General features: G+C 39.5%; 1 protein-coding gene across 2 annotated transcripts; it reads left to right on the forward strand.

Annotated features, from left to right (window-relative positions):
* Positions 1–3,643: 3,643 nt before the first annotated feature.
* ELK4 (ETS transcription factor ELK4) lies at positions 3,644–18,442 on the forward strand. Of its 2 annotated transcripts, none has more exons than XM_063451342.1 (5): positions 3,644–3,785; positions 8,000–8,218; positions 8,721–9,530; positions 12,682–12,798; positions 16,607–18,442. In XM_063451342.1, the coding sequence occupies exons 2-5, from the start codon at positions 8,009–8,011 to the stop codon at positions 16,703–16,705; spliced, it is 1,236 nt and encodes a 411-aa protein (XP_063307412.1). In that variant the 5' UTR covers positions 3,644–3,785; positions 8,000–8,008; the 3' UTR covers positions 16,706–18,442. The 2 variants fall into 2 exon arrangements, with proteins under 2 accessions (XP_063307412.1, XP_063307404.1); XM_063451334.1 differs by having other exon boundaries at positions 3,644–3,752.
* The last annotated feature ends 355 nt before the right edge of the window (positions 18,443–18,797 follow it).

Here is an 18,797-nt window from a genome sequence, read left to right on the forward strand (position 1 = left end):
TCGAGTGACCACGCCGGCCGGCGTGTTGCACGCTACTTACCGGACATCAAGGAAGCAGAGCCTCCAGAGCCTCAGCCCTTCTCACCTACTTCCTGGAGAACCTTCCTGTCTAACCTCCCCTGCCGAAGGCAGGCAAAGAACTGGGGATGATCAGGAGGAGCTGCTACTTATGGGAAAGGAGGTAATTAGGGGAGGGATTAAAATGTTTGGAGATTTGCCTGCCTGTTTTTTCCCTCCAGATTGGATATCCCTGTGGTATAAGCACTGCCTCTAATCTGATAGGAAAAAGCACAAACGTATGCAAGACCATGGTTAGCAAGTCCCAAAGCGATCAAGCACCAAGCGGGAAATTATAAAGGACTTGACGATGCCCAGGATGCCAGCCGAACCAGCGCAGCAGCAAGAGTGGCTAAGCGGCTGAATATATATCTCAATATATGCATGTAAATATTATTCTAGCAGAGCACTGTTTCTTATTGAGTCTGGCATACCCCTCTTATTATTATCCCTGTTGTAAATGCAATATTTAGTACTACTGCTACTCTGCATAGATATCACCTAAATTGCCTGAACCTTGTATAACATCTAAACCTAGCTAGCCCAGTGACTCGCTGCCCCCTGGTGGTCAACCCTAAGCAATGCGAAGAAACTAGCACCCAACTCAAATTTATGTTAGCCTGTAACCTACTACTGGTAGCACCCCTACTTAAACAAGCATGTAATAGCTCAGTTATCAAGTTTTATCAAAGTACACCAAAGCTGTTTGTTATATATACAAGTTAAATGAGCTGCCTCTTATACCATAACTTTGTATGACGCTATTGTTTAACACTGATCGCCTGAAGAAAAAAAAAATGTATGCATACCCAACTTGTCACAATATTGATATCGTATGTCTATGATAATCGAGCCTGTCAATGCTATTGTTGTAACTACCTGCATACCAAAAATAAAGAATTTAAAAAAAAAAAAGAAAGGAGGAGGTGCAGGGATAGAAAATTATGAACTTGTTAGCTCAAACAGAAGAAGAAAAAAAAACAAGAGAAATGCAAAACACTATCTACACAGTCTTAGTCATTAGGAGTAGTCAAGGCCTTGTCACAGCCCGTTGTTTGGGATAAAAGGTTTCATTTTGTTAACATCCCAGTGATGTGTCGTTCGTGTAGATTGTTGATTCGGGCTGCCTATGTACAGGCCGTATGCTTGGATGAAGGATTGTGACTCTGCAATATTGTTTAGCTCATTCTTCCCATGAGTGTGTTGTCACGGTGCCCGATCTGCACCTCAATGTGACCGCACCTGATCTGTGCGGTCATGCCGTCACAGTGCCCGATCAGCACCGCGATGTGACCTCATCTGATCAGTGCGGTCACACTAAAAGAAGGAAAGGTTACTTACCTTGCCTCCAGCGACTCCCCCTCTGCACAGCTCCGAGGACAGCAGCTGGGTCCAGCGTTAGGAAGGAGCCAAAAACAGAAACAAAAACCCCCTATTGTAGCTGCCAAACCTAAACTTATGTAATAAGGGGTTGTGAGGTTTTCTGAAGCAGAACGACAGTTCAGGAGGAGTGAGGGTCTGTGTATATATTGTGGCAAGAAGGGACATATGTGGGTTAATTGCCCGATACGCAGGGATGTATTTACCACAAGGCAAACAAGGCATTTGCCTAGGGCGGCACTTTCGGGGGGGCGCCAAAAAATGCCACCCCAAGCTCCCAGACAAATGCCTTGTTTGCCTCATGTTCTGGGGCTGTCCACCTTACTGTGAGTGAGTGTAGCGGTCAGTGTGTGTCTTTCAGTGAGTGAAAGTGTGTGTCTTTCAGTGCGAATGGGTGTGCGTGTCAGTGTGTGTGTATGTCATTTTATGTGTAGCTGAGAGCGTGTGCCTGTCAGTGAAAGTGTGTGTTGGTTAAACAGTGTGTGCCAATGACTGTATGTGTGTGCCAATGACTGTATATCTATCAGTGAGTGTATATCAGTGCATGTATCAACGAGGGCATGTGCCTGTCAGGCAAAAAAGTGGCCTTGACACGAATTGGGGGGCAAATTTAGATTTTGGGGGTGCCCGAATTTAGTCATGCCTAGGGCAGCACAAATCCAAAATACACCACTGCCGATACGTCAGGAAAACTCACGCATCTAAGGTGTTATGTATATGTCCGCCACTATGCCTCTTTCGAGACGTCTCATTTCTGCTACCATTCTGTTACAAAACCTTGAGGTCAATTGCAAAGCCCTATTAGATTCAGGAGCAGTAGAAAGCTTCATAGATGCTCACTTTGTGTTCACACATAATATACCTGTAAGGGAGAGGTCAACACCCTTGGCCGTTGAGGTCATAGATGGTAGACCTCTTGGGAAACCACTCATTACCCATGAGACCTTACCAGTTTCATTGCAAGTAGGGGCTTTGCATAGAGAACAGATCACTTTTCAGGTTATCGCCTCACCCTATTGTCCTGTTGTACTTGGTTTTCCATGGCTAATAAAACATGATCCACGTATAGATTGGAGAAAAGGGGAGATACTAAAGTGGGGTGATGAGTGTAGTAACAGATGTTTAAAGCCAATAACCAAACAATTGGGTATAATTAATTAATGTCCCTATTGCCTCTCCATTGTCCACTACAGTACCCTCCCAATATGAGAAGGTAAAGGAGGTGTTTAACATGATACATGCAGATACAATTCTTCCACATAGATCCTATGATTGTTCTATAGATCTATTGCCAGTTACAATACCCCCAAAAGGGTGAGTTTATACCCTGTCTACCCTGGAAAGTAAAATCATGGAGGAATATATACAGGATGCGTTGACTAAAGGGGACACACACAAATGATCTTCCCCAGCAGGAGCAGGGTTTTTCTTTGTATCTAAAAAGGAGGGTTATCTGCGTCCTTGTATTGATTACAGGGCGCTCAATAAAAACACCATAAGAAGCGCTTACCCTATACCACTTATTTCTAAACTGTTTGACAGGATAAGGGGCTAAGATATTCACTAAACTGGATTTAATGAGTGCTTATAATCTAATTAGAATCATGTAAGGGCATGAATGGAAAACAGCGTTTAATACCCGTAATGGGAATTACGAATACCTAGTCATGCCTTCTGGGTTATGTAATGCCCCCGCTGTTTTCCAGGATTCTGGCACCATAACAACTTCATTTAGATCAAGTTATTTTGGTGCCTGGAGTGTCCCTTTAATTGTAAATTGTCACCCAATCAATTTCAAATATTAGACCACATTATCCAATCTGGAAAAATGCAGCAGGGCTTTCAGTTCAGCCTCAGTGTGAGATTCCCTTTTAATACCTGACAGCTCCGCAGTGTGCCCAGCTGCAGACACTTTGAGTTGCCCCCAATCCATAGTGAGGGAGAGCCTTGGGCACATTCCTGGCACTCACAGTGCTCACGGCCTCTGCTGCCACATAACCAAGTTATCACTCAAACTCAGGGCTGCAGCTTCTGTACAGGTTTATACATGTAGCAACGCCCCCATGGGCATACAAACCACGCCCACACGGCCAGCCCCGCCCCCGCCCCGCCCACACGGCCAGCCCCGCCCATAGTGTATCTCTCACTGCTTTGTTTCCCGTCACTCTGCCTTCTCCCCCGTGACGTCGCCCTCTGTCCCCGGAAGTGATGTCACGGCCGGATGGCAGCCCCTGATACGGTGGGCCCGGAGTCTGGCAGCGGGTGACAGCAGGACAACATGGGGGAGGCCAGAATCGGAAAGCGGTGACCCGAGAGTGGGTAACACCCCCTGGGAGTGGGCGCGCTGGGTTTGTGGCTGGGCTGGGTGTAGTACACAGTGTGTGCACCATGTCTGCCATGCTAACCTCCTGTGTGTTTATTGTGTATTGTATGTGTGTGTGTGTACCATGTGACAGTCTATGGGTGTTATGTGTACAATCTATTACAGTGTGTGTGTGTGCCATGTGACATGTGTAGTGTGTGTGTGCACATGTATTGTGTGCAGGCAGTCTGTGAGCACAGTGTGAGTGCATGTGTGGGTGTAGACATGTGATGTGTCTGTCTGAGAGCTGCCTCTGTCCTGTACACCAGGAAACTACAAGCTGGACACAAGCCATTGGCATTGCTTTATATAATGCATATAGGATTTATCAGTCTAGTTGTAATATTTTAAAGCAATTTAATGACACACTGTCAGTATATTAGGCTAGTACTTCCCAAGTTGCAGTATCTATCAGCTGAGCCTATCCTGTAAACTGTGCTTTATGTACACAGCAAGTAGTTTGTCAGTTTTGTGTCATCATATGTCTTGTACAGTGATATTTTTTGATGGGGGGAAAAACAAGGAAATTAGTTATAGAGGAAGGTAACAGAATGGGCTTATAGAGCAAAACACACTTCTTTATTAAAAAAAAATAATAAAGATTAATGAAACAAATATAAATAAATCGACATTAAACTTGCCCAACGTGAAGATGTTTCGAGTGCACCTTTAATCTGCACCTTGCACTTGAGAAATCCGTTCTGTCATACAACCATTCATTTTGGAAACAGACGCATGTGCAATTTATGACATGTTTGTTTTGTAACCCTAAATATAGCTTTGAAGTATCACTTCACCTAATACTTTGTTTTTCCTTTTTTCATTTAAAAGCGCAATGTAGATGATGCAACATGACACTATATAATTTTTGCACAACAGGTGAACTATAGGTTTGTTGTGTGGAATCACTACTTTCAATTGTACTAACATATAATAAAAAATACTTAATAATAAAGTTGTTCTTTTTTTTATTTATTTTTTGAGCAAATGGATGTGTTGCATCTTTTGTTTTTTTTCTTCTCCATTTGCCTATTCGCCACAGTAAGTGGTCAACGCTTGTTGATTGCACAGAGTACAATTAATGAAAAGTCAACTTCTCCTTCAATTTATCCAGAAACCCAGATGTTTCCAAATCTCACTTTGATTTGTGTGAACAAAAGACATTTAACATTGAATTATTAGCCTTTCAATAGTGAAGAAAAAGTTGTTCTGGTTATTCACTAAACTGGGAATTGCAAGTCGAAGGCCAGAATACATAAATATGGAAGATTATCTAATTCCTCTATTATTCCAGTACTTTGCTTTTGGTTTTGTCCCTTATTAACCATCTAATTCTTTAAGTCCCTGTCACACATCTCTGTTCCTTTGAGTACGTTGCCTTGCATACATATTTAATAACGTTCTACTTTTAGTTTGATAGCCAAAGCCCTGCAGAGAGGAATGCTTCATCTCAAATTGTTTACTTGTAGTAATTGCTTTCAGGGTTATTCGTTAAAGTGAGAATTGTTGTGAATTTTAGGTTCAAGACCAGAATCTCATAAATTTTATAAAAAAAAATTAAAATCAGCTGTGCTCCTCTTTGGCTATTTTGACTTAAGTTTGATATTCACTTTGGCTTTACGTTTGGTAAAGTAGTCTCAAAGCTGAATTGTAGCATGGGATTACATTTTAGAATACAGACGTATGAACTGTCCACAGTAGCTCAGCCTGTGCTTTGGCATGTAATCTATTTTGTAGTTACAGTGAAATACAGATGGTATTAAGGAGGCACTGTCTTTAATAGTGGATGGTAGCAGATAGGCATTTGCTCTTGAGGGGCTGTCAATGTTAACATTTCTTCATTTTGGATTTGCAGTTACAGAAATGTATTTTCTGAAGTGAGCTACAATAAATTGAGCCCAGGCTGCTGTGAACTGCATAGTTCAACCTCTTAATGTGACATGGCAAAATGTGGGAGAACTCATTTGATGGAACCTAACTCTTCATAAGCTAGTTAATTAGATAAATAAGAGCAAACTTCAAGTTACTTATTTATCCAAATTAAAACCTATCCATTCTAGGTTCAAGCATCAAAATATTGCATCTCTGCCAGAATAAAATTTTTTCTGAATTTTTTTTTTTTTTTTTACATGAAATTCATGAATCTATTGAAACCACTTGCTTGGGCCAAACATTTCACAACTACCCTACCTACTTAAAACCATGTTATTCTGTTAAAATTACCAAATAAATCTGTTTTTTTGTGTGTGTGTGTGTGTGTGTGTTTTGGCAAGTATTGTACATCTTTTTTTATGGTCAACATGCATAAAAAGCACATTTTAATGATCGAATTATAATTTTAAAATTGTAATTTTAAGGATAGAATCTGCATTAAAATAAATATTTTGTTGTGAAATTCATTGCTAAGTGAGAGAGGTTTGCTATTCTCCCTTAATGGTAGTAGTTTATAATTGTCATTACAAAAATAACACAAAGTAAGTTTTTCTTTTTAGCAGATACATTTTTTTTTTTTAGGTATATTAAAGATATCTGTTTTTACAGATGTGGAGCTCATATATTCCTTATGCCTAAGCAACTTAGTTTTCCATTGTGAGCATAATTTATATATATATTTTTTTTAAATCCTTTTCAAGGCATAACAGGATTTTTTATTTTATTTTATTTTTTTTACCAGCAACAATAAGCCAATTACCCATTCAGCTTAAAGGGATTCTATAAAGTTCTACAAATCTGTATTCCTAACACTATAGAGCCCTCTGGACCCCCTTCTCCAGGAGCTGAAGGGTTAAACATAACAACTTTAGTCACTTACCCGATTCCACTGCCAGTATTATTTGGCACTGGATCGGCCCTTCGCCTGCTCTGACATCATATGACGGGGGGGCTAATGCGCATGCTCAGTGAGTGCATTATGCCCTTCCCATAGTAAAGGGTTGCAAAGCATGACCACGTCCAGTGTCAGGCGACCAAAAGTACGTTACCAACCAGGAGGTGCCTCTATTGGCTAGCAATCACAAGCTAATACAAAAAATAATTGTGAGCCTACAATTAGGACATTCGAATAAGGTACTTAAATTTTTTTACCATGGTACAGGCCAACAGGTGAGACTTAAAAATTGACCTCTACTGCAATAAAAAGTAAAACACCTGGTTGGATTTTTGCATCGGTTTTGGTGCAAACATGTTCTCTGTATCTTTTTCCTTAAACACCCTCAATTATTGCCTATCTCCTTAATGACATACATTACAGTCGGAAGCTGTAATTTCTCCTTTGTCTATCTGAATGTACGTAAATCTAAACAAAACCCTACCTTCCATATGTCACTCCTTCACTGCTGGAGGTTGCATGTCTGACTGCTCCTTTCACAAACTGGATAACTGTGCATTTGCTATCTGCTCAGGCACCAATTTTCTTCATATTGGGCAATTAATATAATTGTGCCAAGTGTTACTTTTTTAAAAATAAATATATTATCTTTAAATTTAACGAATTCACCTGGACTAAACAGCGCATGCAAATGGAGCATTGGGCCTAGCTGTTTGGTCTTCACTCTCCAGTTTCTTAAGGTTGAGGTGAAATTACCTCTATTATTATGTCACTTCTCACTAGCAGTGGATGTGGAAAAATAAATTTTCTCAAGCATTGTAAGAGACATTCTATGGAGAAAATTTTTCTGCATCTTACACAGACCACTTGTTTTGCACTTTAGGGGATGCAATGTCAGATCATGTCCTGCCAAGCTTTCCTTGAGTCATGATGCCGTGTAAAATTACAAGTGAGTCCCTAAGCTTTTCCTGCCCTAGAAGCACAACGGAAACATGCTCCCTTGCAACATAAATATTAGGGCCTGATGATATCTCTGTGCCTGGTTGAAGTTGACTGGAGTTTGTGTGGATCACTTAGAACACCTATTTCATTAGTGACTGATGGTGAAAGACAGCAAAAGTATGATAAATCCTTTTTTTTTGTGGAAATTTTCCCTTGAAAAAGGATCTGATCTATAAATTGCCACGTTATACTTATCACAAGATATAGTTAAAAGTTTGTTCTCTATGATGTGCTACCATGTCACGCCAGATAATGCTTTTGATGTGTTTGTTTGCCTTATTTCCTTTGTTTTGCATTGAAATTTTATTTACATGTTTTACTTCGTACCTATAACATACTGTGTTTTGTTATTTTTTCTTCTTTTTATCCAGCTACTGGCTATGGATGGAAATGCCATTACCCTGTGGCAGTTTCTGCTCCAGCTCTTGCAGGAACCTCATAATGAGAAACTGATCTGTTGGACCTCAAATGATGGAGAGTTTAAACTACTTCAGGCAGAGGAAGTGGCCCGGCTCTGGGGAGTACGTAAGAACAAGCCAAGTATGAACTACGACAAACTAAGCCGGGCACTTCGCTATTACTATGTGAAGGTAATTTAATATGTATGTTTATTGCAAAAGGTGTTTTTTTTAGTAGGAAGGGTTAGTGTGTGAATGCTGGGGTGTATTGTATCCCATGATGCTTTCTCACACCATTCCCATGTCACTTCCTTTTCCTCTCTTTGATCTCTTTAGTTTCTGCCCGTTTTATTTTATTTATTATATATTTGCATAGACCCCTATGTAGTAATTAGTGGATTGCGAGGCGACATGGAGCTGGATCACAGCTAGTTTGGATCAGCAAAGCTTCATCTTGGCTTGTGCTGAAATAAAGAACCCTGGAGGAACTAAAAGCCTGTATCAACTTCACTTACACCTGATGGCCACTGGTAGTATGTCATAGGCAGTTTTCTATGTTCAGGACAGAGCTAGTGGAAAAAGTTTATTAAACGGTTCTTATGTGGACTTTTAGATGTCCTTATTACTTGCTGTTTAGTGTCCTATATGTTGAGTGTAATGTGCTGTAATGTTAAGTTGTATCTTTTCATTTTAGAATATCATTAAAAAAGTGAATGGACAGAAGTTTGTTTACAAGTTTGTATCATACCCGGACATCCTTCACATGGACCCACTAACTTTGAGTCGGGTAGAAGATGGTGAAGGCCGTCCTCCTGACTCTGTTAGCACCTGCTCAATACGAGACAAGGAGAACTGTGGCAAGGATCGAATATCAGGCCTTTCAAATAAGTCCTCTGGCCGTAACGACTACCTCCATTCTGGTCTGTATACATCCTTCACTCTCAACTCACTAAACACTGCAGGAGTAAATCTCTTTAAGTCTAACCCTGTGGAGACTCCCATTGAAAAGAAGGTTACTCAAGAAGCACCTCTGTCTGTCATCAGGTTTGTGCATACACCAGCCAAGAATACAGAACTTGCACCCAGTGCCCCTCCCATCCCACTTCAGCCTTCAGATCCACACGAGAAACCTGCTGAGTCTCCTGCTGATGCAATAATAAACTCTCTCACTCCTCCTGCACCTTCCATCTCTCCCATTCCATTTGGATCTATGTCCCCATCGTTAAATCCCAACCAGGAGATAGTGATTGACACAGATTTGGAGTCTGTAACTTCACAGTCTATAGATTTTTCCAGTGAAGTGTCCATGGAGGTTCCAGAGGCAGATCAGGAACCAGATCCTGAGCCAGAGCCCTATGTGTTGGACAGAAGTGTAAAGTCAAAAAAGCCCAAAGGACTCGAATTGGCACCAACTTTGGTAATCACTAGTAGTGATGCAAATCCCTTGGGTATCCTCAGTCCCTCTCTGGCCACAGCATCTCTCACACCAGCTTTTTTCTCCCAGGTAACAATGTGCATTATGCGGCTTAGCATTTTAAGGCTCAAAGAAGACCATGCTGATGTAAAATGTCTATGGTATTCCACTGAAGAATGTGTTTTGTTCACTAAACAGTAAATTGTATAGCTGTGGCTATAACAGAGTTTTAGATTTTTAATAGATCAGCAATTTTGGCCCAACTTTTAGAATTATTCAATTCACAACAATTTTCTGTTTAGTGAATAAACCATCTATAATTTTGCTCAGATTGTCAAAAAGAGATATTTTGATATAGTAAGATCTAATTGAGCTGATACAGATTCCACAGAAGATAATTAATGTACAAGTCATGTACAATTCTTACTCTCCTCCTTTAAAGGGACACTATAGTCACCAGAACAACTACAGCTTATTGAATTGTTCTGGTGAGTAGAATCATTACCTTCAGGCTTTTTGCTGTAAACACTGTCTTTTCAGAGAAAATGCAGTGTTTACATTACAGCCCAGTGATAACTTCACTGGCCACTCCTCAGATGGCTGTTATAGATGCTTCCTGGGTCATGGCTGCCTAAAATGCATCCAAACATTCAGTGTCTCCTCCCTCTGCATGCAGACACTGAACTTTCCTCATAAAGATTCATTGATTCAATTCACCTCTATGAGGCATGCAGATCTACAGCTTCAGGCTTGAATACAGTAAGATTTTGCTATATTTATGGAGGCATGAGGGGCCCAGGGGGGTAGATGGTGGTTTTAACACTATAGGATCAGGAATACATGTTTGTGTTCCTGACCCTATAGTGATCCTTTAAAGAGTTTTCTTAACTCAAATCTGATCACAACATTATATTGAACATATTAAAAGAAAATTGACATAAAAAACATACTTTATTCTTCATTAAAACATTCACTAGAAACTATATTTAATCAAACTATATATAGCATAGAGAATAAGTTTTAGAGCTATGATTTTTTATTTCTTAGGCCAAAATGCTCACTCTTTATCTGTGCCTTAACCTAAATGTATTGCTGAACTAAGGCAAATGCTTATTTATTAATGCCCTACACTTACTACCTTGCCTATTGAATGCATTGTAAATATGAGTTCTTCAGTATGGGTACAAGACTTGCTCCTATACACTTTGCATAGTTCTCTGTATATTCTGTGTGTGGATAATTTTTGCCCTCCCGTGAGAGTTACATTAAGTACAAAGTTTCTCAGCTATTCCTGCCTTCATGGCTTGTCCAGGCTTGTCTATAGATAGGAGAGTCCATGATACAGCCTGTTCCGAAGCAGATCACAGTGCTGAGGGAGGTTGTTTTTTTATTCTGTATATTCATAGTTGTAGAAATAATTTAGTAATGTTTTGATGGTTATATGATTTCTTAAATACATGTAATAATTTAACAAGTTATTTAAGCTATGGCATGATGTCATTTCTTTTTTCTTTATGATCAGATCTTTTCTGGTGTTATACAATGTTCTAAAGCTGTAGTTGTTCTGGTGACTATAGTGTCCCTTTAAGAAAAACATTGATTTCAGTGTAAAAAAAAAAAATATATATATATATATATTACTCTTCCCGCTTCTTTACAATCTCTATTCAAAATTTTTATTTGTGTAAAATATTTAATCATTGGAACCATTTTAGCGTGCATATAGCAGAATTGTGTCCTTGTCCTTCAACCTCTTTCCCAGAACCAGTACTACGCCCCACCCATGCCAACATTCATCAATGCAATTTATCCTAGCTTACAATATAGCCAGTAGCGTAGGGCTACCATACGATGTACTCAGGGCACATCATTTTCATTTACCCACTAGCTACTAGATTTTTTACATTTAGTCCTGGCATGTGTAACATGGACCTCTATTGAATGTGAAGTGAAGATTGATAGGGGAGAGAGATAAGAAGTTCCTCTATACTTCTCATACTGGTAGATGTGCAGGGACACTTAAAGGAATACTATAGTATCAGGAATACAAACATGTATTCCTGACACTACGGTGTTTAACTATTTAGGTTCCCAGCCCTCCTGGCATTGCTTTGAAAAGGTGTTTTTACTTATCTTTTTTCCCACGCCATGCTGGTTTTGCCGTGGATGGCTCTGTTTCTGAGATCATCAGTCCAGAACCAGTGGTTCTGATGACTATATTTTTCCCTTAAAGATAAACCTAAATCACTGCAAAGTAATTTATTATCTCTTAACTTCACTGTATGTAACTTTAATATCTTCTGTTTGATTACAATGTGATGTGTACATTTTGCAGGTAAATTGCTTGCAAATGAAATATGTATTATATAGATAAATAAATATTTTTATTTATTTTACAAGCATATTTCGTGTAAGTGGCACCGCAAATCTAGATCAATTAGAGTCATGGGCAGCCTTTAAAGGGACACTATATTCACCAGAACAACTACAGCTTAATGTAGTTGTTCTGGTGAGTATAATCATTACCTGCAGGCATTTCAGAAAAAAAGGCAGTGTTTACATTGCCACCTAGGGACACCTCTAAGTGGCCACTCCTCAGATGGCCACTAGAGCTGCTTTCTGGGCTAGTGCTGCACAGTAGGAAGCACTGTCGTTGAGCGTCTCCACGCTCTGCATGGGGACGCTAAATTATCCTCATAGAGATGCATTGATTCAATGGATTGGTTAAAAAAATCTGCAATTCTGATGAGTCACCAAGGAAGCGGATCGGGGGTGGGGCCTGCTTTGGTGGACCAGCACATTGCTGGAAATAAGGTTTTCACCTTTTCTAAGGAGGGGCAAGCCACCTAAATGATAGATTAAACACTAGGTTCAAGAATACATGTTTGTGTTCCTTTAAATAAAAAAAAGTCAACTAACCAAAACAGAGATCAGCTGGAAATCAATGCTTGAAATGTGCAACCGAATGTTCAAACGTAAGTGAACACTGAAAATGTGCAAATATTGACCAAATTTGAATGGTGACAATAAGTTTATCACTGTACTGTAAAATATATATAATCTTCTAGGTATAATTTCTAATAGTGTGCGACTTGAAATTTGGAGCCTTGATGTTTTTTGTAGCCAAGATTATGGCAAAAGGGCAAAGTTAGATTTCAAAGCAATGATATTTTCTGACATAATGTGCTCTAACATCATATTGATTTAAACTGCATGTATCTCTTATTTCCCTTATTTGCAGACTCCCATATTGCTAACTCCCAGCCCTCTGCTCTCCACAATACACTTCTGGAGCACATTGAGTCCTGTGGCTCCTAATAGCCCAGCCAGGTTGCATGGTGCCAACACACTGTTTCAGGTGAGGTGTTATTTTTTTTTCTTTGCCGTGAATTACTGGTCATGTTTACATTGCAGACTAAGTCAGCCTCCAGCGGAGCCACTAGAGGGCTTCCTGGATCCAAACAGACTTCTGCATGAGGACATCCAGCATCAGATTTAGCCTCATAGGAAAGCATTGATTCAATGCTTTCCTATAGGGAGGTCTAATGCATGCGCAGGGGGTGGAGCATCGACACAGCGCCAAGGCGCTTTGATAAGGTTAGTAAATAAAAGGTTTTTAACCCTTTACTCACTAGAGGAGAGAGTGTGCTAGGAATACAACTTTGTATTCTTGGCACTATAGTATCCTTTTTATCTAAAAGCCAATTTTTGTAAGTGGCGATTAGATTAGATTATATAGCTATTTCTTCATAATAGTGTTTCCTGGTGTTGTATTTTAACAAATAGAACATGTTCGGTCATTGAAGGTTGGCAGTATTGCTGAAGGAGTGCGCTTTCTATAACTGACAGATGCCACGATAAAATTGGACTTGTCCATCACTAAACATCACAGGAACAGCTACACTATGGACTTGCAAAAGCTCACTCCCAAGGTGTAGCGCCTGTAAGTCTCTCTCACATCTACACTCACACCATATCATTGGTATGAAAGACTGAAAATGTCATTCCCAGCTATCTGACTGACATGGTTTGTAGGCGGGCTACGAGTTTCAATGAAGGTCCTTGATTTGGCAAATTGTAACATAATTGGACAAGGGTTGTCTCCTAGCACCAGGATTAGTTAAATTGTTATGGTGCTTTGAGCGTCTCTTAAAAGAATAGTGGTTATGGTAGCAGGAGTATCTTGCTTGTTGCCTGTCACCACCTCCTCTGTTTTTGAAAGCTCCTCTGAGTTATGGTAGGCTGTGCAGAGCCACACTCATTAGCTGAGAGGGTCAATGGCAGAAGATTAAGCCAAATGGCAAATGATTTAGGTAAACTAGAAAAATGGTCAGAGTTGTGGCAAATTACATTTAATGTGGATAAGTGCAAGATACTGCATCTTGGACCTAAAAACCCAAGGGCAGAGTACAGAATATTTGATAGTCCTAACCTCAACATCTGAGGAAAGTGATTTAGGGGTGATTATTTCTGATGAATATAGAGCAGCAGGAAATGCTAGCAGAATGTTTGGTTGTATAGGGAGAGGTATTAGCAGTAGAAAGAGGGAAGAGCTCATGCCATTGTACAGAACACTGGTGAGACTTCACTTGGAGTATTCCGTATCTCCAGAAGGATATTGATACTTTAGAGAGAGTTCAGAGAAGGGCTACTAAACTGGTTCATGGATTGCAGGATAAAACTTACAAGGAAAAGTCAAAGGATCTTGACATGTATAGCTTGGAGGAAAGACGAGACAGGGGGGATATGATAGAAACATTTAAATACATAAAGGGAATCAACACAGTAAAGGAGGAGACTATATTTAAAAGCAGAAAAACTACCCCAACAAGAGAACATAGTATTAAATGAGAGGGACAGAGGTTTAAAAATAATATCCGGAAGTATTACTTTACTGAGAGGGTAGTGGATGCATGGAATAGGCTTCCAGCTGAAGTGGTAGAGGTTAACACAGTAAAGGAGTTTAAGCATGCGTGGGATAGGCATAGGGCTATCCTAACTACAAGATAAGGCCAGGGACTAATGAAAGTATTTAAAAATAAATAAATAAAAAATTGTGCAGACTAGATGGGCCGAATGGTTCTTATTTGCCGTCACATTCTATGTTTCTAATGAAGGGCAGGCCACATAGCCACACTTGACAGTGTCAGGTTTGCACTAGGACTCGGGAACTTCTCATACAATAACCACTGAAGTGGGCTATAGTGGTTATGGCACTTGGAGTGTGCCTTTAATAGACAAGATGGCGAGCCCCATTGATCCGATTTATTTTAAAACACCTGCTAATTACATGTAATTCCACTGCTGTTGGGTGAAAGTAAAATAAGGGAGTTGTGACTTGTGACAATCCATTTTCCTGGCACTGCAGGTCCCCTTCTCCCTCCCATCTCCCATCCCCGGTTGCTGAAGGGGTGAAAACCCCTTCAGTCACTTACCAAAGGCAGCAACGATGTCCCTCGTTGCTGCTTCTTGGTCCGCCGCCGCTCCTCCCCTTCGTCACGCCCGCCGGCTGGTGAGACCTAATGCGCATGCGCTACAATGCCGCACACGCGCATTAGACCTCTCCATAGCAAAGCATTGACCAGGAAGTGCCCTCTAGTGGCTGTCTAGTAGACAGCCACTAGAGGAGGAGTTAACCCTGCAAGGTAATTATTGCAGTTTATGAAAAACTTGCTGGCTAAACTGTAATTATCTAGTATCAGACCTTAATCCAAGTTAGATCTCGGTGTGACACAAGAAAAAAAGCGTTTATACAGTTCCTTGGAATTAATAAACCACCAGGCACAGGATGGATTCTTCGTATAGACAGCAACCCCATAGAATGGATCTAGAATATAAAATGCAGAGACATAGTGCTCTCTGTAAAATATTTACTAAAAAAAAGTATAATAAAATTCCCCTCACAAAGGGTATTCCAGAATGTGGCTCACAAAAGGAGTCCAACTCCTAACAGCCTTGATGCCCTTTCTTGCTGGCTTCAGAGAAAGCTGGAGAGTCCTATATGTACATCGGCTGTTTAGTGTTTGCCGCGTGCGTTCCACTGCCGTATCTCTGAAGTGACCCCTAGTGTCACGAGACGCGTAAGGTTGCATCTTTCTTCACCACTCAGAGTAGCACAGCACAGTGGAACACACATCAAGCCGCAGTGGAACGCACGCAGCAAACACTAAACAGCCGATGTACATCTAGGACTCTCCAGCTTTCTCTGAAGCCGGCAAGAAGGAGGACGTTTCTAAAGGAGCATCAAGGCTGTTGGGAGTTGGACTCCTTTTGTGAGCCACATTCTGGTGCACCCTTTGTGAGTGAATTTTATTATACTTGTTTTCTTAATAAATATTTTACAGAGAGCTCTTTGTCTCTGCATTTTATATTCTAGATCAATTCTATTGGGTTGTCTATATGAAGAATCCATCCTGTGCCCGATACTAGATCATTACAGTTTAGCCAACAAGTTCCCTGGCTGTTTTCATAGCAGGGATCTCTGCTGGCGTATTTGTAAGCTGATACAATTTGAATAACTATTTGTAGCAAGTCTGCCTGCTTTTTGTATCAACTTCTATCAGGATTTGAGAAGCTATCACATGGATATCCAACTCTGTCTGTTTGTGGCATTGTATTGACGACCCCTCTCAAACCGACTGTTTAGTAGATTTACCCATCAAACTACATGTTTGTTTTTTGGTTTTTTTTGTTGTATGTATCTACTCCCTGAATATACATTATATTTTGTTATTTCTGCTCATTTATATTGCAAGCTCAGGGTGTGAGCTATCATATGTATTTCAAACTCTGTCTGTTTTAGCATTATAGTGATCCCTCTCAAACTCACTGTTTAGTTGATTTTCCCCAAAGCTGTATGTTTTTTTTTTGTTTGTTTGTTTTTTCGGGGGGGGGGGGGGGTTGTATGTATCTACTCCTGGTTTGTGCATTAGGTTTGGTTATTTATGCTTATTTATATTTCCATTTCGAGCTCGGGTGTGGGCTTTATTTTAACCAGTTGTTTAGGAGATACATATATCTAGTAGACCATGTTCATTTCCTTCTATGTTTTAACTGAGAGGGACTATTTGTTTTTCGATATACTCCCTCTTTGGTTATACATTTTCTTTTAATACTTCATTAAATATGTGCAATTTCTGACTTGATGTTTTTGTTCCTATTTTTAGTTTCCTTCGGTGTATAATGGCCACATGCCCCTTGCTTTGTCAAGTTTTGAAAGCCCTTCTACACCAGGACCCTTTTCTCCTGATTTCCAAAAGTCCTAGCAGATGGTGTGAACTCAAGGATGAAGAAGGGAAAATACAGGAAGACATATTTTTTCTTCTTTTTTTGTCCCATTCTCTTTTAGCATGTGAATCCCATGCCTAAAGCCGAGGTTTGTTGTTTATCTAACCCAACACCCATTTGCTTTTATCCATGGTTGTTCTACAAAGAACCATGTTATACCACAATATATAGAGGTTTTGGATGGACTGGGACTTGGGAAGTTTTACAAGAGATGCATGACTGCCATATTTCAGCAAAATATCAGTCTCATCTTTTCAGAAAATTGATCTTCAATTTTTTTCCAGCAAATGTAATGTCTTGATTATATTCTCATTTACATGGTTTTCTCCTGCCTCCGCAGAACTGAGAATAATCTGTGTTACTGTTCTAAACAGTACATATAGAAAAAAAAATGTGGGTTAATCCATTTTATCCATAAAGAAGTTTTATTATAAAATGTTGTGCATTGGGAGACTCACAAGCCATTTCCAAATATATCAAAAACTGTAAAGTTGTTTTAAAACTCAGGTTTCTGGTGTCAGACCTACAGCACTTATCCTCTAAACATCCAATCCTCTGGCAAATAAGTTCCTTTTCAGACCTCTAAGGGGAAGTCGACGGAGAGATAATGAAACTAGAAGTTGATGAGGGAGTCTGTCAAGGAGTCCAGACATTGAAATAGACATTGTGGGAACACAGTGATAAAGCAGCAAGTTTATGCTGTAAATTTATTTTGTTGATATAATATATATAAGTATATTTTTACATTTTATAAATGCTCAACTTTCCCAAATGCTGGAAATACAACATAATGCAAAATAATTAGAAAGCGTTTGCAGTTTTGCTACCCAAAGCTATTCAAGACACATTCAGATTACTATTAAATAGAATGTCGCCTGAATTATCTTCTGCATTAGGCCATTATGCCATGTCCACAGCTATCTCCCAGGATGGGTCATAGGTTGGCTGATGTTGCCTCAGTACATCATTAATGCATAATAAATATGGCTGGCTTGCGTGCAATTTTGTGAAAACGGAAAACCAGGATGTCCAGAGGCCATTTTACTGCTCAGATTTGTAATATGTTCCTATGCAAGTGAAATTTTGTACTTCAGAAAATAGGTTTATATTGAATATGTATCTCGCTTTTGCACCTGCTTATTGATCGCTCAGGCACTTTTATATGGGGGGGAGGGAGTTTTTTTGTTTTCTTTTTAAAGGACATTGTAGTCCCTACAGTTAATGGACCAAAGTGTAGTAATATCAGTGATATGTTAGTTACTGGTTTGCTCTTAAATGCAAGTCATTTTCATTTTTTAGTCAGACTGCAAACTTGGTAACTCTATACTTTGGCAGAAATGTAATTCTTTGTTACTGTCTCTTATTCTGATTCCATTCTGAGTTTACATGATATGGTTTTTAACAATTCAACATATCTCAGTCAATCAGTTCTGAACTCCTCATTAGATCTCCAAGCTGTTTTCATTGGGTCCCTTTTGGTAGAGCTGAAACGTGAACATTTATCTGATCCATTTTATATTCTCCTGTTCCCAGGCCAGTACCCACAGAAATTGTTAATTGTAGCACCTCTACCTTCCCTAATGTAATGAAGACCCCCCTCTGCCACATGTATCAGTTTAACAAAGTTTTTTTTTTCTGGTTTAATTTAGCCTATGTAATAGTAATTAAGTAGTTATTCACTCATTAAAGCTTTTAGCTGAAGAATGGAAACCTCTTTATCAATTTCTTGCCTTGGAGGGAAATTTTGAATCTCTTTTATGTATACGAATGCATACTGATTTTTATTTTTCTGTTTTGCTCAAATTGTCCATCAAGACTGTTCATTTGTGTAACTTGGTCAATTAACAAACTTTTTTAAAACTAATCAACGCACAAAATGCATTGGGCATAAACAAATATGATTATCCACTAAAAGGGTGGGGGATCTTATGTATTTTCAGTGTAAACCATAAATCTGCTTTTACTATTCAGTGAACGTGCAAATATTCTTCAACCCACGGGTTTATGAGTGCAGCTTAACAAATTATAAGAGTATACCATACTGATTTGTACCATAGACTGTGATTTCTG

The sequence above is a fragment of the Pelobates fuscus genome, chromosome 1 (assembly GCF_036172605.1).
Source record: "Pelobates fuscus isolate aPelFus1 chromosome 1, aPelFus1.pri, whole genome shotgun sequence".
NCBI classification, from domain to species: Eukaryota; Metazoa; Chordata; class Amphibia; order Anura; family Pelobatidae; genus Pelobates; species Pelobates fuscus.

Coding starts and splice junctions, on each gene's coding strand:
- ELK4 (XM_063451342.1), top strand. CDS start 8,009: ATGGATGGAAATGCCATTACCCTGTGGCAGTTTCTGCTCCAGCTCTTG. Junction 8,219..8,720: donor TTCGCTATTACTATGTGAAG/GTAATTTAATAT, acceptor TTTTCATTTTAG/AATATCATTAAAAAAGTGAA. Junction 9,531..12,681: donor CACCAGCTTTTTTCTCCCAG/GTAACAATGTGC, acceptor CCTTATTTGCAG/ACTCCCATATTGCTAACTCC.